The sequence below is a fragment of the Corythoichthys intestinalis genome, chromosome 4 (genome assembly GCF_030265065.1).
Source record: "Corythoichthys intestinalis isolate RoL2023-P3 chromosome 4, ASM3026506v1, whole genome shotgun sequence".
Lineage (NCBI taxonomy): Eukaryota > Metazoa > Chordata > Actinopteri > Syngnathiformes > Syngnathidae > Corythoichthys > Corythoichthys intestinalis.
The window spans coordinates 25,815,581-25,836,636 of NC_080398.1; the positions used below are offsets into that span (position 1 = coordinate 25,815,581).

At 40.7% G+C, this 21,056-nt stretch overlaps 1 protein-coding gene across 4 annotated transcripts in view; it reads left to right on the forward strand.

Annotated features, from left to right (window-relative positions):
- Window positions 1-5,746: 5,746 nt before the first annotated feature.
- Window positions 5,747-21,056, forward strand: part of chd4b (chromodomain helicase DNA binding protein 4b) — a 44,806-nt gene continuing 29,496 nt past the window's right edge. For 2 of the 4 annotated variants that reach the window (XM_057833798.1, XM_057833800.1), the window contains exons 1-10: window positions 5,747-5,967; window positions 6,112-6,304; window positions 6,811-6,929; window positions 15,486-15,737; window positions 15,812-15,927; window positions 18,936-19,035; window positions 19,103-19,289; window positions 19,534-19,649; window positions 19,726-19,849; window positions 19,924-20,096. In XM_057833798.1, the coding sequence (XP_057689781.1) occupies window positions 6,241-6,304; window positions 6,811-6,929; window positions 15,486-15,737; window positions 15,812-15,927; window positions 18,936-19,035; window positions 19,103-19,289; window positions 19,534-19,649; window positions 19,726-19,849; window positions 19,924-20,096 (1,251 nt within the window). In that variant the 5' untranslated portion in view covers window positions 5,747-5,967; window positions 6,112-6,240. Of the gene's footprint in view, window positions 5,968-6,068; window positions 6,305-6,810; window positions 6,930-15,485; window positions 15,738-15,811; window positions 15,928-18,935; window positions 19,036-19,102; window positions 19,290-19,533; window positions 19,650-19,725; window positions 19,850-19,923; window positions 20,097-21,056 lie in introns of all 4 variants that reach the window. The other 2 variants (XM_057833799.1, XM_057833801.1) reach the window with 2 other exon arrangements.

The window sequence follows — 21,056 nt, forward strand, 5'->3', positions numbered from 1 at the left end:
GTTGTATTACTGTAATGCACATTATGCTAACAATGATCCAAATTAGGGACAGCTAGCTTGTTCCTTGTAGAGGCTAATTTGACCGCCGTAGTTTTGTAGGTTAGCAAGTTCACACAGTTTAATGTGATGCCAACTCTGATGCTGGTCAGACTTTCAGTAGCAAAATTAGTGGTGTTTCCCCCACCTCTACAACATTGATGTCTTTTTACATTACTTAAAGTGGCTACTGCTGGCCGAAAAAAAAAAAAAAAAAAAAAATCTAATATCCCTCCTCTTTCAAGGGGCGACATTAATGTCTGGGTTGTGTGAGTGTGCGTGTGTCTGTGCGGCTGGGGGTCATGTCATCAGGCAATCAAACGTGCATTGGAAGGGGAAAAAATGGACCAGCACATTCAGCGAGTCAAAAGGGATACATGTAAGCATAATGAAAATAATTTAATGGTAGTGTCTCTCTCATCTGCGTGGCTGTTGCGTATTTGGTGGGGATCGCATGCGGCTGGATGTGATCGGGCAGGCTTGGGTGGGGGGATTGGGGCAGCGTAGGGTCGGTTGCCGACGGGCTTACACTCACAAGGGATTCACACGGCTACTGGTTTCTAGATCAAAGAGCGGATTTGTGTACACTCCACCCCTCCCAATCACTTAGCTTATAGTAGGCATGAAAATGGGTCAGGGGTTAAAAAGGTGAGAAGGGTGCGGAGCAAATGTTCCAGTACACTGTACACCCCAACAAAATATTGAGCTCTGTCGACCCACACTGTGTTTCAGCAGGGCCATGCAGAGACCGGTGGAGGGGCGGGTGCTCGTAGATCAAAAGGGGCTCATGAACAAGTATTTAATGCACCTTAAAACAACATAACTTCAATTTTAACCAGCTTTAGATAATAATTGGCTGCGACTGTGACATACTTTAATTGGGAGGGGGCAACAGTGAATAGAAATCAAAACTGTCATCAACACTTTCTGGCTGTGACTCAGTCAGTCTGCCTCTTTTCTTCCTTCAACCTCTGCATCAAAACTTCCTTCCTCAACTTGTTCATCTGAGAACAAACCACATCAGATGGTCACCCTCGAAATCGGATTCTTCCACTTTGGAGGCAGGATTCAGAATTTTTCGTCTTCGCCGACACCATATGTATGCGAGGCGAGTCCACAACTCAGCCACCAACAGCACAGTTTTCTTAGAATTATTATTTCATTATTATCCATACTTAACAACTCTAGCACCTAATGATTAATAAAGCAATGACATAAAAATCTTATAGAAAAAACACATTGTAATTGTGTTTATAATTGTATTTAATACCCAACTATCCTTGCAAACTTGTTCTTACCAGGTCTGCTATTCACCCAGCTGATGAGGTATCCACTGCCTTTAGCAGCCTCATCTAACTCCTTTTTCTATCCCTCAATCTCCCTTCCCTACGACGCATGTCTATGTAATGAAATATAAATATTTTAAAAAACAGACTCCCCGGTGGCTTTTAGTTTTAAAGCTTTCTTAATTTCTTTCTCAATAACGATGGAGGTAGATTTGTGTTTTTATTATTCAATCAAAAAACAAAGTTACTTCTATCAAAAACAAAGTTGCTTCAATCAAAATACAGTATATACTTTTAATCCCCAAAAAGTCACTTCAATAAAAAAAATTGTTTTTGATTGCAAAAATAAATTTGAGACAAAAAAAGCATTTGAAAACTTTTTTTCTTGATTGAAACAAATTTTTCCATTGAAGTAATGTTGTTTTGCGTTTGGGCCACATTTTGGCTAGGATATTTGTGTCTTTATTATTCAATCAAATAAGTTGCTTCAAACAAAAATATATATTAAAAAAAAAAAAAACTTTGCGCATGTGTCGATCACCGTTTACCAAAGCCTGAGAGGGTTTGAGTAGACTCACTATGAAGCATTTAATAAAGCCAAACATTTTCTTACTACTTTATTCTTGTTTAAAAATAATTCGGTGGGGCAGTAACATGTTTAAAACTTATCATAATTCTTACATTTTGAAGTGCTTGAAAACCATACTTTGGTGAAAAAAGTGAAAAAACATCTCATATATATGTATCTTTTTTCCAATGTTAAATCTGAATAAATGCATTGAACACGCACAAAAAAATGGGGGGGCGCGCTACTTCACGGTTTTCACTTATTGCGGCGGGTTCTGGGCCCCATTAACCGCGAAAAACGAGGGATCCATGTATTTCTGAAAAGCTTTAAGAAGCAGGACTCATTCCCACCACTCGTCGGGCCGGTGTTGTGGCGACACCGGCCGTCAGCTCAAATCCAAGCCGAAAATAACGCGTCTCCGGCGGACGACGGGAGCGATGTGAGGCGCCCCCTCCATCCGAGAGCTTGCCGCTTAATTTGACTCAACAGTGTGTTTCTTCGTTTATATTACCGCTAAATACACAAGCTTGACGCCAATTTAACGGGAGCTATTTTTTTTCATGGGAGATTTGGCTAGCTCTGACAGTGTTCAACGCAAGCTGCAACGAATGGCAGTAACTTTTTTATATCGCAAAATGTGAAAACGATTGAAACCATTACTCACCAAATTCAATCTGCTGGCAAATACAGGCAAGTGTGTATGCTGCGCTCTGGTCTGCCCCGGTGTGGATAAGGCCTGCTTTTTGTTTTCGCAGCTTTGCAATGCAACCAAAGGCTCTCCGAGCACTCCATGTACAGTAAGGAGTGCGCGCGTTTGGAATAATGGAACGCAGCTTGGGCCGATGATTGGTTCTCGTCAGCGAAGCAGCTAGAAGGATTTGCTGACTGTGTTCTTAAGTGCTCAGTTTACGTACAAAGTTAATCACATAATGATAATAATAATAATAATAATTAAATAAAACCTCCCGACCCCCCCCCCCCCAAAAAGAATTTCTCCTCGGATCTACGCAATTCACGTAGGTCGCCCCTTTTTTTGACTTCAAAACGGCGAATTTCCCCGAAAGGTGAGAGATTTTCATGCCTGTTATAGACCCCACTCACCAACGTCACACAATGAATGACGTGTCGCTGTATTGTGCCGCCATCTTGTCCGTCAATGTGTGTCCGTATTCTCAATGGTCTCAATTTATCGTGCAATTTATAGTGCAATTCATGGAAGCCCCGGTGCTTTCAGACGCTGTAAACTCATTGGATGTGTTGCATAAAAGGCGTTATGTGGAAAAGCTTCGGTCGATCCATTCGCCAGATCCATATTTGATGCCTAAATCGATATTTTTCGACCCGCTGTCTTCGCCGTCTCTGCCTGACATCTGCTACCCTGATATCTACAACTATCTTGTCCACAGAAACTCAGCCTATTCTCACGAAACTTTGAAAAACTTTAAGAGCAGCACTCTAAGCAACATTACCCCGTGTAACCCTTTACTTCCAATTTTCTAAAATGGCGACAATCCATAAAAAAAAAAAAAAAGTTGACTGCGATGGCCGACGGTTCAAGGATAGGTGGATATTGGACTATTTCTTCAATAAAATACGCAACAACTGTGTCTGCCTCATTTGCAAAGAGACAGTCGCTGTTTTCAAAGAGTTCGATGTGACGCGATATTACCAAACAAGACACACTGACACGTACGACAACATTACAGAGAAGATACGCAGCGAGAAATGAAAGCAACTTGAAGCTAGTTTAATTTCACAGCAGCAGTATTTAGCAAGAGCCCGAGTGTCGAAAGAAACGCCACAAAGGCAAGATTGTTGAAATTATGAATTAAAAAAATAATAATAATAAAGCAAATGTGACACACAGAAGAGCTTGCTAAAATTTGTTTAAATATATTGTTCTATGTGAATCAGCCAAGGTAGCGCCCCACATTTTTACCACACCAAATCTGGCCCCCTTTGCAAAAAGTTTGGACACCCATTTAACTGATGATCCGTAGACGAGGCCAGCTTCTTTCACTTGTTACGAGCTAAATATTATTCAAAAAATAATGATGGTGGAAGAAATAAGCATCTTGAATTTGGAAACTGTATGTGGTCGGCGATTAGCCTCGCAATGATCTTAATTGTGGTTGTCAGCCCAAAACCCTCTAAATATATATTAAATGCATCTTACCAGATATAAAATGACTACTACATAATGTGTGGTGATCGTTTGGTGCCCAGTTTTCTCGTCGAATTGCAGCAGTCCATCTCGCTCTCCTCTCCGGGTCTCTCGGAATACTGTAGAACTTTCTCCGTCTATCTTCTCTGTTACTGCAACCAACCGTCACACACGCCTTCACCATTTTGATTATTAATGTTAACGAGCAGAAAAACACTTGCCTGGCACGGCCAGACTGTTCTCCCTGTATTTTTCAAACACTGAGAGAAAAGTCTGGGAACTAGCCCATTAACGGCCTCTCGAGCAGGTACAAAATCAATCAACAAATCAGATTCGTTTATTTGCGTGACGTGTTCTTAACGAGCAACGTCACTCTTGCGCGTCGGAAGTCGTCTCCACAACAACACAGATGGTAAACAGGAGAGCCGAGAATATGTTCCAATCCACGGTAAAATCAGTTTTAAACTACCAAAAACACATCGACACATATCATTGACAACAGTCTGTCTCGCGCTAGCCATGTTGAATAAACTCCGCTCTCCTCGTATGTTTACTTCCGCGCGTAAGTCCCTCGTCCTGCCCTCGTCGTTTTACTAACGTCACGTCTGCCCATCGCTGATTGGTCCACTCCGCTGTCTGTTTGCTGTGGCTTGCTCCGCCCTCGAAATTGTATTCGCTGAATGGTGGCCAGACTCAATAGCTGGAGCAGCGGTGAGTCTGGTGTACCAGGCAAGAAAAACACGCCATAATAGGAGGAATTTACGTAGCGGTAATGCGTAAACACGACGAGCTGACGGACAATATGGCGCGGAGGCGTGGTTGTGACGTCATGTGAGTGGGGTCTATAGACTCCCCCACCCCTTCTTTCCCTGGACATGCCGTCAACCGGAAATACATCTAGCTGATGATAGTACCAACATATTCATAGTTAGTGTAGACGTTCAATGTATTTGTTTTTCTTTTCTTTTTCTTGTTTCTTTTCTTCTGTTCCCCCATAACCCTGTCCTGTTCGCTGCTTTGTCGTAACAAACAAGGTATGTCTTAAAAAAAAAAAAAAAAAAGGCACTGAAAGATGAGGATTCCCAGTCAGTCCTCCGAGTTTAAATGAATCGGATGTACAGTATATCGTTGTCAACGGCAGGCAATGAGTTTGAGTTTAAGGGTTTTCTTCGCAAAACAGGTTTGAATGGTTTGTCTTTGTGCACCTTCAAGTGACTGGCTGGCGACCAATCCTAAGTGTCCACCTCTGGACAATTTCATCGTGTTTTTCAGCGTTTTTGAGCTGAAATTGTTCCTCGTAGTTGGATGTTTGTCTCTGGACAAATGGCATATTGCTTGATTGGTCACCCCAGGTAGATGTCCATTCATTGACTCTGGAGACCAAGCTTTGCCTTGTGTTTTTAGGTATTGTGTATCATGGGATGGATACTTGCCTGTAGTATTATGGTCTGTCGAGGCACATATTGGCGGGCGGAGGGGGGGGGGGGTCGTCATGACAACGAGGTGGCTCCGAGGGCCTGAGCATGCATGTCTTGGAGTGGTAACGTGCGCGTGAGTGCGTGTGAGCGAGTGCGCGCGCGCGCGAGGGAGGGTGGGGGGTTGGTGAGGGCAGGCCGGGCCCTGTGAGTATTATGGTCTGTCGGTTGCGAGGTAACCATGCAGAGTCCTGCGTGCGTGTGGGAGGGGAGGGGGGATTATTATGGGATGTCTGGCCCCCTTTGTGTGCTCGTGAGGATGTTAGCTAAGCTTCGAAGCTGGGGGAGAGGACAGTGGACCGTGTTTTCGCTTTTCGGCTTCATTAATGGACTTTAAATAGAGAAACCTGCTGAGTTGCGGTCGTACGGACGGAAGAGAAAGCTCACTTTGACCTGGGACCACACACACGCGTCACAGCAAGTTTCCAAGGTGTCAAGGTGGGCCTTTTTTCTGCTTTAACTTTCCATTGCCGTCTTCTAACTTGCCGGTGTCAAGTGTCTCTTAATGAGTCAACTTATTTGATATTGTAAACACACAGTGCCAACCCCCCGTTAACCGCCTCCTCCCTTCCCTTTGGACAGTCCACCCACCTCGGTCCACTCTAGCAAGTCCCACGTCATTTTTTTCCCTCCTCCCTCGTCGAGCGACCGAGGAGCGAGAGCTTTAGGAGGGATTAATTCGAGCGAGGAGGTGGGGGGGCCACTGGAGACATGTCAGGCAGCGACGATGACAGGGACGACTTCGGGGCCGCCGAAGAGCACTCGTTACTCCACGGTAAGCTCCGAGCCCTCCGCCGCTCGTCTTCTTTTTTTGTTGTTTTTCTATGCGTGTGCTGGGGGGGTCGCTTTCACAGCCAGGCTAACGTTAGCACGCTAGCTCCGCGTCGCTCGGTCACGATAGGTTAGTTAAGCTAACTTCACGTGCAGGTGTTCCCCCTCCTTTTCCTTATTTACAATTTGGAGGCGCGCTTTTTCGAGGGGTGCCGCCGCCGTGTGTCAAAGTTGTTCGCCAAAAATGAAAAACAAGTTGTTTTCCCCTCATGTTTTGTGCCACACGGTACGCGTGCACGCGGATTTGTGTGTGCACGCCACTGTGCACGCGCCCACCAACCCCCCCCCCCTCCTCCTTCCTCTTCCTCGCTCGAGCCTGCAGGGGCGTGCATGTCTGCGCCTGCGCTTGAGCCACAACCCCCCCCCCCCCCCACCACCACCACCACCACCACCACCACAACAACACACCTTCACTCACAAAATAACAAGCATTTTGGATGTCACCTGCAGACGAGGCCGAGGACGTCATGTCCGAGGTGGACGAGGTGCCCAAGTCCAAGAAGAAAAAGAAGGCCAAGAAGAGCAACCGGGAGAGCAAAAGCAACAAGAGGCAGAGGGTCGTTAGAGAGGCGAGTTGAATGTCATGTTATTTCATCCAGTGGTGGACTTGGCAATTTTGGGGCCTAAGGCGAATATATCCAGGGGCCTTCTTCATGGGTCAGGGGTTAAAACGGTGAGAAGGGTGTAGAGGAAATATGTTTCCGTACACTAGGGCTGTCCTAAACGACAAATTTTCTCCTGCTTTCTTTTTTTTAACTAAATTATCAATTAAATTTTTGTTGACGCTTATTAATTCACAAATCCATTTTGGAACATTTAAATTCTCTATTAAAGTACAAATAATCATGTAAATATTATAGTGCTGTCAAACGATTAAAAAATGTAATCTAGTTAATCATATGTCAATGGCGTACCGCAAACAACACGTCACTTCCGCTCATTAATATTCATGACATTAGCTACTGTTGCTAAGTAGGGACAAGCCACCGTTTGTCCCTAATAGGAAATGAATGGAAATCGTGTACGAAGGAGATGTTTACAGAGCTAAACCTACCAATTCTCTCCGAAAATGATGTGCCTGGTGCCAAATTCACTGGCAAAGATGTGGAAGAACATAAAAATGTCCAGTTAAAGAGATGGCTTGAGTGTCGAAGGCTGAAAAAGACGAAAAAAAACAAGCCGACCTAAGCATAGCTCTAGCTTTTTTATCGGCGCGACTGACAATGACATTCTCCTGTTTCAACAAGCTATCCTTTACCATCAGCCCTGTCTTTCTGGTTGTCCTACGTCTCTTACCGTTCTTGGGGGTAATTTAGTTAGCTTTGTGTAGCGATCGCAAATGCTACTCAGTGACAGCCAACGAACACTTATAATTTTTTCATTGATAACGCATCTTAATTTTATAATTTATTTAGACTTCCCCCTTACTAAAGTTTTTAAAAAAAATATATATATACAGTATATAACAGAAACGGAAACAGTGGCAGTCAGATACCATTGTAATTCTTTTCAGGTCATTTATTGTCAGACAGAAGCAATACGGCACAATGTTACGCTAAAAAAATAAGTTAAAAATATAAAAATGGCTTACCTCTTTGTCGTCTGAAAGACCATGCCAACCCAACATAATGTTTACTGCATATGAAATGTGAATGGATTCACCGAGCTGGTGTTAAAAGTCCGCGCAAGTTGATTCGGTCTTCACATTTTTTCCTCCCGAGTTTTTGGTTTCCGGAAACGTATGAAGAAAACATCCTTCATGTGTCGTGATGTCTAGAGTCGTTTCTACAAGTTCCAAAAAAGCGATGTGTGATCGGCATATTCGTTTTTGAAAGATTACCGGAGAAAAGTAGCACAAATTAACGTCGTGTATATGCGAGGGCAGGTCTATAATGTCCCACTTCGGCTTTACTTCCGCTTTACAATGCGACGTCACGGTCTAAAAATAGCCTGCGTGCGGTACGCCATTGTGTGATTACCGTAATTTCCCGGATATAACGCGCACTTTTTTCCCCTAAAATCAACTTGTAAAATCATGGTGCGCATTGTAAACGGGTACATAAATGGAGACAGGTATATATATATATATATATATATATATATATATATATATATATGTATATATATGTATGATGGAGACAGAAATATATATAATACATATATATAAAAATATTTTTTTTTATTGACACGGCCATGTTGTGTTGAAGAAACGTATGCGGCGACCATTACAGTACGTGAGGTCACCATTTTGTTTCGGTAATACTTCACTGTAATCGGCCGAATGATTTCGTCTGTGTTAAATTATGCTTTTTTTCACTCTTCATAAAGCACAGAATTTAGTTTCTTGAACTCATTTGAGTCAACGTTTATTGCAGGTCCACAACTCGGACCATAACAAACGTAAGCACACACATTTCCTGTGTCCGTCAACTATATCTGCCCTTCGGGAAACTCAAACCCAAATAACAATAGTTCCTATTGTTACTGTCGTGTTGACAGCGATGAGCTCTCACGGATTTCCGACTTACGTTCTCACTTTCATTTTACCGTATCAATCCATGGAAGAAACATCTATTCACCATGATGAAACGAGCAAGTTATACAGCAGCCTTAAAAGAAAAGTCACATCTTTTTTGTTTTTTCCTAGATTCTGGTAAGTTGGAGAAGTTGTCAAATCATATTATTACTGTAAATACTGTCAGTTTATGGTAATGTTTTGAACTACCAATGTGCTATGCTTGTGCTGTGTTTCACCAGTCAGAAAACTACATTTCTGTATCTGTACACGAGCTCTGTTTTCTTGTATTCTTCTATTTATTGGTGCTAAAATTAGGGTGCGCGTTATAAACGGGTACAATAATTTTCCTTAGATTTTAAAAGTAAATTTGGGGTGCGCATTATACACGGGTCCGCCATATATTCGGGAAATTACAGTAATCATGATTAATCATATTTCCTTCAGGATGAATAAAGTTGCTCTTTAGGAAAAAAAAATATAAGAAAATACTATATTTGACTTAAAATTTGTTTTAAGATGAAATGTATGATGTGTGAATGAATTGATAATTAACCAAATAGAGTTTTAAAATTTTATTTAACAACTCAGCTCGTATAAAATAAAAAATAAAATAAATTGCCTGTATTATACAGCAAAGAGTTTTAACAGATTAAAGTGCTGCAGACTAACAATGTGGCTCAAGTACCGTTTGGCATATTATCCAAAATTAACTGCCAATTTAAAGAGCAGACAAGCACAATACACTAACAATAGCTAGTGTTTCAAAAAATGTGTCGTCGGTTAAATTCAACATTTCACACAAATAAATGCAGCATTTGCAGTTTTACACTAAATGGCCTGAAAGCTGTGTGAGATTTAAAAAAAAAAAAAAAAAAAAAAAAACAATTTTCACACACTTAACTGAAAAACATTACACTAAACTGTGTGTAAAGGTGTTTAGAAACACTTCTTAAGTTAGCCATACTCTTATTTATTTATTTTTTTAAACCCAACTTCTTAGGCAAACTAGCTTGATGACATTTTCAGATAACAGAGCAAAACCTTTTCTTTTGAACAATGTACCCTGTCAAAGGAAACAGTCTCTCGCAAGGAACGGTTGTGGCAGGTGTGACCAGATACTTTTTTTGCAAGGTGGGCCAGCTTACTGTGGGCACTATTGTGCGCAGATCACCACTGTAGTGGATATGAGTCCATGCTGGCACTGCCTTGTACCTGTCTAGTGGTTTGTCATTGGTTGTTGTTGTTTGTTGTCATTAGATTTTCAAGGCCCTCGTCTTCGACTATGTTAATGGGTCTACACTCTACAGTCTCTGGCTACCTATGTAGCGATAGCAGTAGTCAACCTACTTGGTTTCTTTTTGTTGGCAAGTCCGAGTCCGCACTCTGCCAGTGTAGCTTGATGACTGCAGCTTGTTCCCGCAGTGTTAGCGTCTTTGCTAATTCTAACACTAGCGAAGATATGCTTTGCCCAAAGGTGGTACTTTAGGCTGGTTGAGCTTTGATCGAAGGACAGTTCATCACAGCAGTATGTGCACACAAGTTTGGTTTTATCCAGGTTTCCATTAGGCAGCTTTTTAAAACGGAATTTGGTCATCATCCTCACTCATCGTGGCTGGCATTGTGTTCTGCATTGCTGCGTGGAGAATGTAAACATCAGCCTGTGGGACTACGGGAGGCAGATGTGGCCAAACTTGGTGTGAGTGGTAAATTGCATTTTTTTTTTTTTTTAATGCGTTAATATTTCCAGATTAATCATGGTCGTTAACGCGTTATTGTTGACAGGCCTAGTAAATAACAATAATTAATCACAAATAAACAATGAAGTTAAATGCTGATAGCATTCACTAGTGCAAAAGAATGGAAAGTAAACAGATTTAGAACACTGACTTTGCCTTTCCAACATTATTCAAAACAATCCTTAAAAAAAATTCTAGCATTATTATTATTATAGTATACTACTATATATAATAGTAGTATAATAATTATAATAATTAGTCATTGCCAATCATATTTGTCATAAAGGGTGTCATTTGAAAGCTATTCTTAGTGTAGAATCTGTATTCTGTAGTATTTACTCAACATATTATGATATTAATTCTGAAGTATGTGGGATTAACTCCAGAAATCGTTATTTATATGACGAACATGACGTGCTTTTATTTTGAAATGTTCACCGGAGGTACGTTCGCTAAACCGCTAACCGAATGCTTTACACTCCTTAAAGAAATATTCTTCTTCATTGCTTGTGGTGTCACTAATAGATGTAATTTTTTTTTCGTTAGCAAATGCTGTTAACCAGCTGTTGAGTGTTATTGTATGACTGATTGGAACTGTACTGCATTGTTTCGCCACAGGGTGTGCTGTCGTGTATTTTATGTTCGGTATGAAGAAGAAGAAGAAAGTTAAGAGGCATTAACGCCCTGTTCTCAACTTCTCCCTCACTGCACTTTGGCTCTCATGGAGAGCACGTTCGCTCATGTGTTCGAAATAAACGATAGCCGACGTGCAAAGTAGCAAGTGAGCTGTAAAAGTAGCAAGCTTGGTGGCGTGAAAAACGCGAGCGCACTAAGTGAAGCTAACGAACAGCTAAGCGATGCTAAACGGAGCTAAGCGAACCTAAACGTCGCTAAATGAAGCTAAGCGACTGATACTCAGTCCGTCGTTGTGGAACAGTCCATTGTAGTGCATGTGTGTGTGTGTGTGTGTGTGGGGGGATAATATAAATGCAGCATTCAGATGGTTTTCTTTTTTGTTTTGTTATTTGTTTGTTTGGTATGCTGACATCATTATACATGACGAATAGTTGGGGGTGCTGCTAGCTCCGGTGGCCCAAGCCCTTGCTCATTGGAGCAAGGACAGCTGGTTTGGGGCCCCCTACTGGTTGGGGGCCTAAGGCGATCGCCTACTTCGCCTGAATAGTAGATCCGCTTATGATTTCATGATGCATCCACACAACTCAAATGTTGTCACATTTACTGGAAATAAGGATGTACTTGACAATGATAGTGTTAACAATGAGTGTTGTTGTGCTTAAAACCACATTTTCCAAGACCAATTCACCAAGACCATGAAATGTTAGAGCATAAAACCGAGACAAAACAGAGACCAACAAAGATCAACACCAAATAGAAAATATTTATATTAGGGCTCGGCAACAATTTTACACTTTAATCACGATAAATAGTCTAGGATTTTTGTGATTAATTGCTATGTCATACACATAAACCAATAATAAATTCAGCCATTCACAAATCGATCCTGACTTCCCTCTTCCTGTCGTATTGGTTAGGGATGTCACGATTGCATAATTTTGCACCTGAGTCAGTCACCTGATTTTGAGAATCTTCCAATATACAACAAAGTTATGTTGTTAATTTGAACGTAAGTTCCAGACATGTGTATGTTTACAGTACTTCCTCTTCCACTCTTTACGGAAGTGTTGCAGACTATTAAATGTATATACAGCGGTACCTCTACATACAAAGTTAATGCGTTCCAGTACCTTGTTTGAAAGTCGAAATGGTCGTATGTCGTGCAGGATTTTCCCATAAGAATACATTATACCGTATTGGCTTGAATATAAGACGGTGTTTTTTGCATTGAAATAACACTGAAAAAGAGGGGGTCGTCTTATATTCGCAGTCTAGACATGATACCCATTCACGACGCTAGATGGCGCCAGATATCATTGAAGCGATGTTCTGTCATGACAGATCTCAGCTACTCTCCCCATTCCCGACGCTAGATGGCGCCAGATATCCTTGAAGCGATGTTCTGTCATGACAGATCTCGGCTACTCTTTTTAGTTTAACCAGTTTGCATTATTTTATTGCAATGTTTTTTCTTATTCAGATTTCTTTCAAGACTACAGCTACAGTTAGACTTCACTTTAATGGTTAATGCAGTTATTGCAATTTTGTTGTTTTATCATAATAGATTGGTTTATTTACATTTCAAAAACCAGAAGCCATTCATTTATGAACGAATGATTGCACTTTAGTTTACATATTTAAATGTTCAGATATTAAGATTTGAATGAGGCAAAATAACATGCTTTTACTCTCAAATATATTGTTATAATCATTTGTTTCGGATGTACTGTAATTATTTTCTGTATAAAAATTAATTTGTTGTTCAAAAAGTCTTTTTTTCAAACTTGAGTCTTGAAAAAGAGGGGGTCGTCTTATAATCAGGGGCGTCTTATATTCGGGCCAATACGGTAATTCCATTAATTCGTTCCACAGTCTGAAAACCTACTCTAAATCCTTAAAAAATACTGCTGGTACAATTGCAAATAGAAGTTACACAGAGCAAAACAAATAAATTATAAATAAAAATCGGAATAATAATAAAATACTCGTAATAAAAAAAAATAATAATACTTGTCATAATGTCACGAATCGGGTATCATGTTGCGGATGGTTTCATCTTCAAATGTTCTATCAGGTTTGAGGTATTGAGACTGGCCAATTTATCTCCGCCTCTCGAAACTTTTAGGCCGCAACTCTTGCATGCAGTTATTGTACTCGACGGCGATTATAAGATGAAATATGTCCAGACCGCCGACATTTTCCTCTCTGAGTTTGTTTTTCCTGCATATGAAAAGCTGCCCCGGCATTGGTTAAGAGCGGCTATTGGCCCGCTCTCATTGGTCTGGACCAGGTGAATAGCGATAGCTGCTTTGCATGCAAATACTGATACCACCATTTTGGGCCGGATCGGCCCCCCTGCCAGTACTAGTATCTGCGCATCTTTACTTGCGGGAAAACAAAGAAACTGCGGCGGTGTCATAAATCGTCGTACTTCGAGCATGTCATTGGATGTAGAAACAAATGGTGAGTCAAATTTTATGTCGGATGTCAAAGCGATCGTATGTCGTGGTACCACTGTATTTTTGTTTCTTTTGGCAATGCCATTGTATTTCTGAAATATTTTGTTACTTTTTAGTCCTAAAAGAATAAAAATTTAAATGAAAAACCCGATCCTTTTCACCCAGTTCCAATCCTCTAAAAATTTTCCCATCACGTAGTCGGATGGGGACATCCAAACTATTGGTTATTAGGTGTATACCCTCGGTAAATAAAGTCATGGGCGTGTAACACTACTTATAGCTTAGTAGCATATAATGTAGTTGAGTAAATGCAAATACCACACGCTGAGTGAGCCTACCGGTACATGTTAAGTCCACTACTTTAATGAACAGCATTTTGCATTAATGCTGGGTTCTTCTGTGTCTTGAGATGTGCGGTTCTCAATTGAATCTTTTCGGAATACAGACTCGAATGAAGCAGACTAATTTTATTTGGTATCGCTGAGTTTAACGTGTGATTAAAATAATTAACTGTATTAACTCTGAGTTAACGTGCTAAGCCTTAAAACTTTTTCCTTTCCTTATATATATTTTACAGTGGTGGCAAAATGTTTTTAGCACTGAAATTTAATTTCTGTCCAGAGTTTTTAAAATAACATTTAATGAATGAAGGCAAAGTGCTGGTCTTGACAGGAAAAACCCACGTTCGCCCCCACCAGCCAATCTGAGACAAAGGCAAGACCAAGACCCTCAAAACGTGATCAAAATGAAAAAAAAAAAAAAACATGACGTTTAATATAACTTACAGGTAGTCCCCGGGTTATGACGTACCCGACTTTCGTTATTTCGACTTTATGACCCCTGAGTCTCGTCGATTTTTCTTTTTTGTAATGTTGACTTTTGTTCTGTGATGCATGCTTTTATTTTGGCGCGGGAAGCGTATAGCAGGTAGTAATTCCGCATGCGAGTGCATGTACACTGTGAGTGCAGCCGAGTGACAGAAAGAGGTGACAGCCTGCGCGCATATTTGTTGCTTGTGAAGCATATATATATATATAATGTATATTACCCCTTTTGGACTGTTTATTGTGGCTGTATATAACCCCTTTTGGACTGTTTATCGTGCGTTTTCAATTGTGGTCGAATACTTGGGGCGAGTTTATGTATTTGTTTTTGATGATGTGTGGACGCTACATGCTAATCATTAGTTATTGCTGTATCAGCAGCTACTTGTAAATACAAATTGGAATTGTTGTTGTTAAAGATGAGACTGATTTTATTTTATTTTAGTTTCATTCTGCAAGTGTTGATGTCATGAGCAACTGAATAAAGTCAGGGAACCACACGGACGGCTGACATCATCATTTCGGAGCTTAGCTCACTGTCTAGCTCGGACTTAGCTCCAGTGTCATAGCGAGGACAGTACAATGACTTATAATACATGTTTTTGGATAGTTTTTAAAATTTTATTTAGAGAGTGTTTAGAGGTACTTAAAGGGTTAATTCCCACTTCCACGGAAATACTGGGTTACATCGCCAGCGCAGGAACGGAACTTGTTCATAAACCAGGGACTCCCTGTATTCAGGTTTCCGATTAACTCATTAGCCGACATTGACAACAATAGAGGTCCAATACATTTGAACTGGAAGCTGCCGGCAGCAATCGTTCACAATCAAAATGATCATTCCATGCCAGCTCTCTAAGTTCAAAATGGATTGGATGTCCATCACTATCAATAACAATTAAAAACAGTAAACCTGACATGTATATTTTCAACACTTTTTCAACCCAAACAGGAGTTACCCCTCAGTTCCCCCGAGCACCTAATCGGAGCAGAGTCAGCGGAGAGGGACCTAGATGAGGGAGGCCTACGCTCGGAAAGCGACGGAAGCGATTATGCTCCGGGTAGGAAAAAGAAAAAACGCTCCAGTTCTACCAAAGAAAAGAAAAAAGGTAGCTCTGCTGCAGAAAAAGGCAGCTCCAAGAGCAAGCGCAAAGATCCTGAACCAGATGACGACGACGATGATGACGACGACGATGACTGCCAGGTAAATTTGGAACTGTCAAACGGCGCTTGGCGTTAGGTTACGTGTCATACCTTCTTTTGTCTCCCCCTCCTCAGCCGAAAAGCTCCTCCCAGATGCTGGAAGCATGGGGCATGAAAGATATCGACCACGTCTTTACTCAGGAAGACTACAACTCACTCACTAACTACAAGGCCTTCAGTCAATTTGTCAGGTACGGAAACTTTATATATATATATATGTGAAAACCCGTGAAGCACGGCGGAATTAGAACATTGTTCTAAATGTTGTATTTGCCCTCAATATACTGTAGGTTGTCAACATCGCCCCTTTCCCATACTCCGAAACACCGGGAATAGCACAGGATTTAACTGTGCAGCAGTTGTATGTGAAAGCAATTTCCCCGGTCGACTGACACGGTTGTTATGCGCACATTTCACGGGTCGCGTCTTGGTATCATGTCCGGGGCACTTTTCCGGGAAGCGGTGTGCATGAAAGCAGGCGTTAAATTCCTGGGTCACAGTACGATGGGTGATGATGTAAATATCATGGCGGGCCGATAGTCCACTTCCTCCCTCTTCGCAGTAAGCCGAAAAGCGGTAAACAAGCATCAACATAGCAAGCTGGAAATGGCTAAACTAAACTAAAACATAACGAAATAGGGCGTAGGCATAGGAACATAAAACATTGAAATACCTGAGCTGAGCCTCAAGCGGTATAAATAAATAAATAAATAAATGAGGATCTATGTACAATGAAAGCGCAATTGGCTAACTTACATAGCAAAAGTCCGCTAGCTTAAATGATATAAAATGCTTTTTTTAATCGATGCGCTTAACAAATGGTTCGGACGCATATTCCCACTAAAAACGGCTAAGTATACATATAGACTAAATTACAAATGCATTAAGAAATAACAATAGCTCAAACAAAAACAGGGAAGAACAGGGAACAGCTGGATTCAGCCATGTGAAATAGAGCAGACGAGAGGGCAGTGTATCCACCCAAATCAATAAAACTAAATGCAAACACTTTCAAAACAAACCATTACAATGCCACTTTAATTAAACGAATACTCGAAGCAGCAAAATTTAATTCAAATCTTTTTTTCTAATCGAATACTCGAGTTAATCGGTTAATCGTTGCAGCACTATAATGAAATGATATTGTTACTGAACAAAAATACACGCGATCGCAGAAAAGGGGGAATAACACAATGGGTCCGTGACAGTAGGTCGATGGGGATCAATAATACTAAGCTAAGCGGTAGGCAGAGAGCGGGTAAGACAACAAAACAAATACAGTACACTCAAATACTAGCACAACGTAGGGGATTTCAAAAAAAAAGCGGCAGAGGTGTCGAATGGCGCCCAGCAAGCACCGTTTTGGCCCGAATATAAGACTGTGTTTTTTGCATTGAAATAACACTGAAAAAGAGGGGTCGTCTTATATTCGCGGTCTAGACATTATACCTATTCACGACGCTAGATGGCGCCAGATATCATTGAAGTGATGTTCTGTCATGACAGATCTCAGCTACTCTCTCCATTCACGACGCTAGATGGCGCCAGATATCATTGAAGCGATGTTCTGTCATGACAGATCTCAGCTTCTCTCAAGTTTAAACAGTTTGCAATATTTTATTGCAATGTTTTTTCTTATTCAGATTTGTTGTAAAAGACTACAGTTACAGTTAGACTTCACTTTAATGGTTAATGCAGTTATTGCAATTTTGTTGTTTTATCACAATAGATTGGTTTATTTACATTTCAAAAACCAGAAGTCATTCATTTACGAATGTGATTACCCTTTAGTTTACATATTTAAATGTTCAGATATTAAGATTTGAATGAGGCAAAATAACTTGCTTTTTCTCTCAAATATATTGTTATAATCATTTGTTTTGGATGTACTGTAATTGTTTTCTGTATAAAAATTAATTTGGTGTTCAAAAAGTCTTTTTTCAAACTTGAGTCTTGAAAAAGAGGGTGTCGTCTTATAATCAGGGCCGTCTTATATTCGGGCTAATACGGTAATATCTCGACACCCCTTCTCCTGGATCGCCTGGGCTTAAATACAGTCTTGATGAGCTTGAATTGGCTCCAGTTACGAGGTCAGGAACGCTCACTCTGGAACAAAAAACGATTTCACCAACATTTGACAACAAATGCCGACCAAACATTACGTAATGTCCAGGTTATAAAATCGCGCCAGCAGCCCTTCCCGCACGGAGAGCGTCAGTGGGCAACACGGGACTAGTCTGTGAAAGTGTCCAACCCGCGTCATTCTCGGGATATCTCTACATGTGTGAAAGCAATGACGCGAGTAAATCCCGCGTCACCTTACACGGGAATTTCCCTGGATATGTGTGTGAGAAAAGGGCTTATGCTTATAGGCAATTTTGCTTTATAGAATATGCATGTAGTATTGTGGTAATTTTATAAATATTTTATATGTATACATATTTAACATATTGACAGTTGTTCGGTATGTGCATTCAAAATATGATTGGCATTCATGTCAAAGTCAAATAAACATTGAAATCGGGCCCGAGCACATCATTTTCAGAGTACCAAAATTGGGCAAGAGAGATCATGTTTTTAAGAATTAAGTTTACAAAGCAGCTAAATATTTCAGATGTACAAGGAAATTTGCAAAGAAACAAAAATATCTAAGTTTTAAACGAACAGCAAACGTTAACACTGACAGAGGTTGAACGTTCTGGTTGCTGTTTCGGGAAGCTAACGCTAAGATAGCTGGCATGTTTTCCTAGTGGTATAATTTACGCAGACAAAAGGTAGTAAAGTCCGATCTTGTGGCCAAATACATACTGGGGAAAAAAAAAAGAAAAAAAAAAGCCAAATCAGTGGCTGATACTGAAATTACGGATCGGAAAAGGCCAACACTAAATAGTAGGAAACTGAAAAAGAGTGAGCAGCTCAATCTCCAGCAGACATGACATCATAGTGTTCTGTTTAAAACAGGACGGTATCTTTGATTGAAACGATCAAAAATCTGTATTTTTGCTATTTTAATTAAACTAAAATACTATGAACAGCTTTCACAATGATGCCGTGTAGCTCTACATCACTGATCATTCTCAAAAGTATCTAAAGAAGTCAATGAAAACCAGGTAGCCTCTTTGCTTTTTGATTGTATCTCATCATGAGTACGTAATAAAGTAGCAAGTTGTGTCAGCGTGACATTTGTTGTTCTCCTCAGGCCCCTGATTGCAGCCAAGAACCCCAAAATTGCGGTGTCTAAGATGATGACTTTAATGATGGCCAAGTGGAGAGAGTTCAGCACAAACAACCCTCATAAGGTATTACACTGAATCGATTAAAATGACGCAGGAAAGAAGCGCTCTTCATTCTGGGTGTCTCCTGCAGGGCTCTGCGACTGCCAATGCAGCCCTTGCAGCCGCCAACGTGGCTGCAGCTGTGGAGAACATGGTGGTGGCCGGAACTGACGGAGGTACCAATGGAGGTACCGTTCCTGCCAGTACTCAGCCTCCAGCTGCTACGCCGGCACCTCCGCCGCCACCTCTCCGGAAGGCTAAGACCAAAGAGGGCAAAGGTAACTGGGCTGTGTTTAGAATCGAGGTGTGCAAACTTTTTTCTCTTGAGGGCCGCTTTCAGAAAACTCAAAAATCGAATCCTACCTTTAAGCTCCATCTAGTGTGAGAAGTGCAACAGAATGTAGGCTGAATTTAAGGTTCTTCTGCAGGCCATATCCAATAGTAGTTTCATAATTTGCTGCGGGCCAGTAAAAACTGGGCTGCTGCTATTGATTTGCTTGAAGTTCTTCATTTCTGTCTTAGGCCCTAATGCACGTAAAAAGTCCAAGCCTAAAGTTCCACCAAAACCCAAACCCAAGAAGGTGGCTCCACTCAAGATCAAACTCGGAGGACTGAATAGCAAGAGGAAGCGCTCTTCCGTAAGATATTTTCCCCTTTTTCTTTCTTGTACCAACATTGTCCCTGTTAAAATGCATCACCGCTCTCCCTTGTCAGAGCGACGAGGAAGAACAAGACGTGGACAGCGACTTTGACGAGAGCAACTTCTCCGTGTCCGAGGGCTCCAACCGCAGCAGCCGCAACAAGAAAAAGTCCAAGAGTGCGAAGAAAAAGAAGAAAGGTGCATTGTGAGACCAAGTCTTTTGTTCTAGACTATGTATTCCAGCTCACTTTTGCTCTTACTCCTTTTCCCAGTGGAGACAGAGGATGGGGACGGCTACGAAACGGACCACCAGGACTACTGCGAAGTGTGCCAGCAAGGAGGAGAGATCATTTTGTGCGACACTTGTCCTAGAGCTTACCACATGGTCTGTTTGGACCCTGACATGGAGAAGGCACCTGAGGGCAAGTGGAGCTGTCCACATTGTGTGAGTACAGCCAACTAACAATTATGTTAATAATCGTTCAATTAAACGACTAATTGACTCATCAGATAAATGTACATTTTTAATTACCTTCACAATTTACCTTGAAGATGTTTTAGCCGTGTTGTAAGTAACAATTAAGACATAATGGATGACTTTTTCAAAAATAATATTTTATTAAAGATTCTTGACTTAATTATAGCCTAGAACTGTACTGATTATCAAATTCGTTGGCAACTAATTTATTATTCGATTAGTTGTTGCAGCCATATTAATAAGCTTGTTTAGACGGTAAGATGTCCGAAAACTGGCAGACATTTGTTGTAAGGCTGCAGCTATCGATTATTTTAGTAGTCGATTAATCAATGAACTAGTTGGTTGAATAATCGAGTAATCGGATAAAGAACATAAGAAAATAAAATACCTGAGCTGAGTCTCAAATGGTCTAAAAGAATACATAATTGAGGATCTAAATACAACAAAAGAACAGCTGGCTAACGTGCACAGCAAAAGTCCGCTAGCTTAAATGCTAACGATTTTTTTTTTTCCAATCCTCATAACATGGTTCAAGCACGTATTCCTTCAAAAAACAAAAAACAAAAAAAAAAAACCTGCTAAATATTCCTATAAACCACATTACGAAATCATTAAAAGAAGATTAGCTCAAACAAAAGCTTTGCTTAAGTTGCTCTTAACAGGGAGCAGACGGATTCAGCCATGTGAAATGACTTAAGTCATATTTACTGTTGCCACTAGAGGGCAGTGTATCCACCCAAATCAATAAGACTAAATGCAAACACTGTCAAAACAAATCATTACAACACCACTTTAAATAAACGAATAGTCAAAGCAGCAAAAATTAATTCGAATCTTTTTTCTAATCGAATTACTCGAGTTAACCGATTAATCGTTGCGGCACTAATTTGTTGTTTTCCAAAGTAAAATCAATTTTTGTTCTACTTT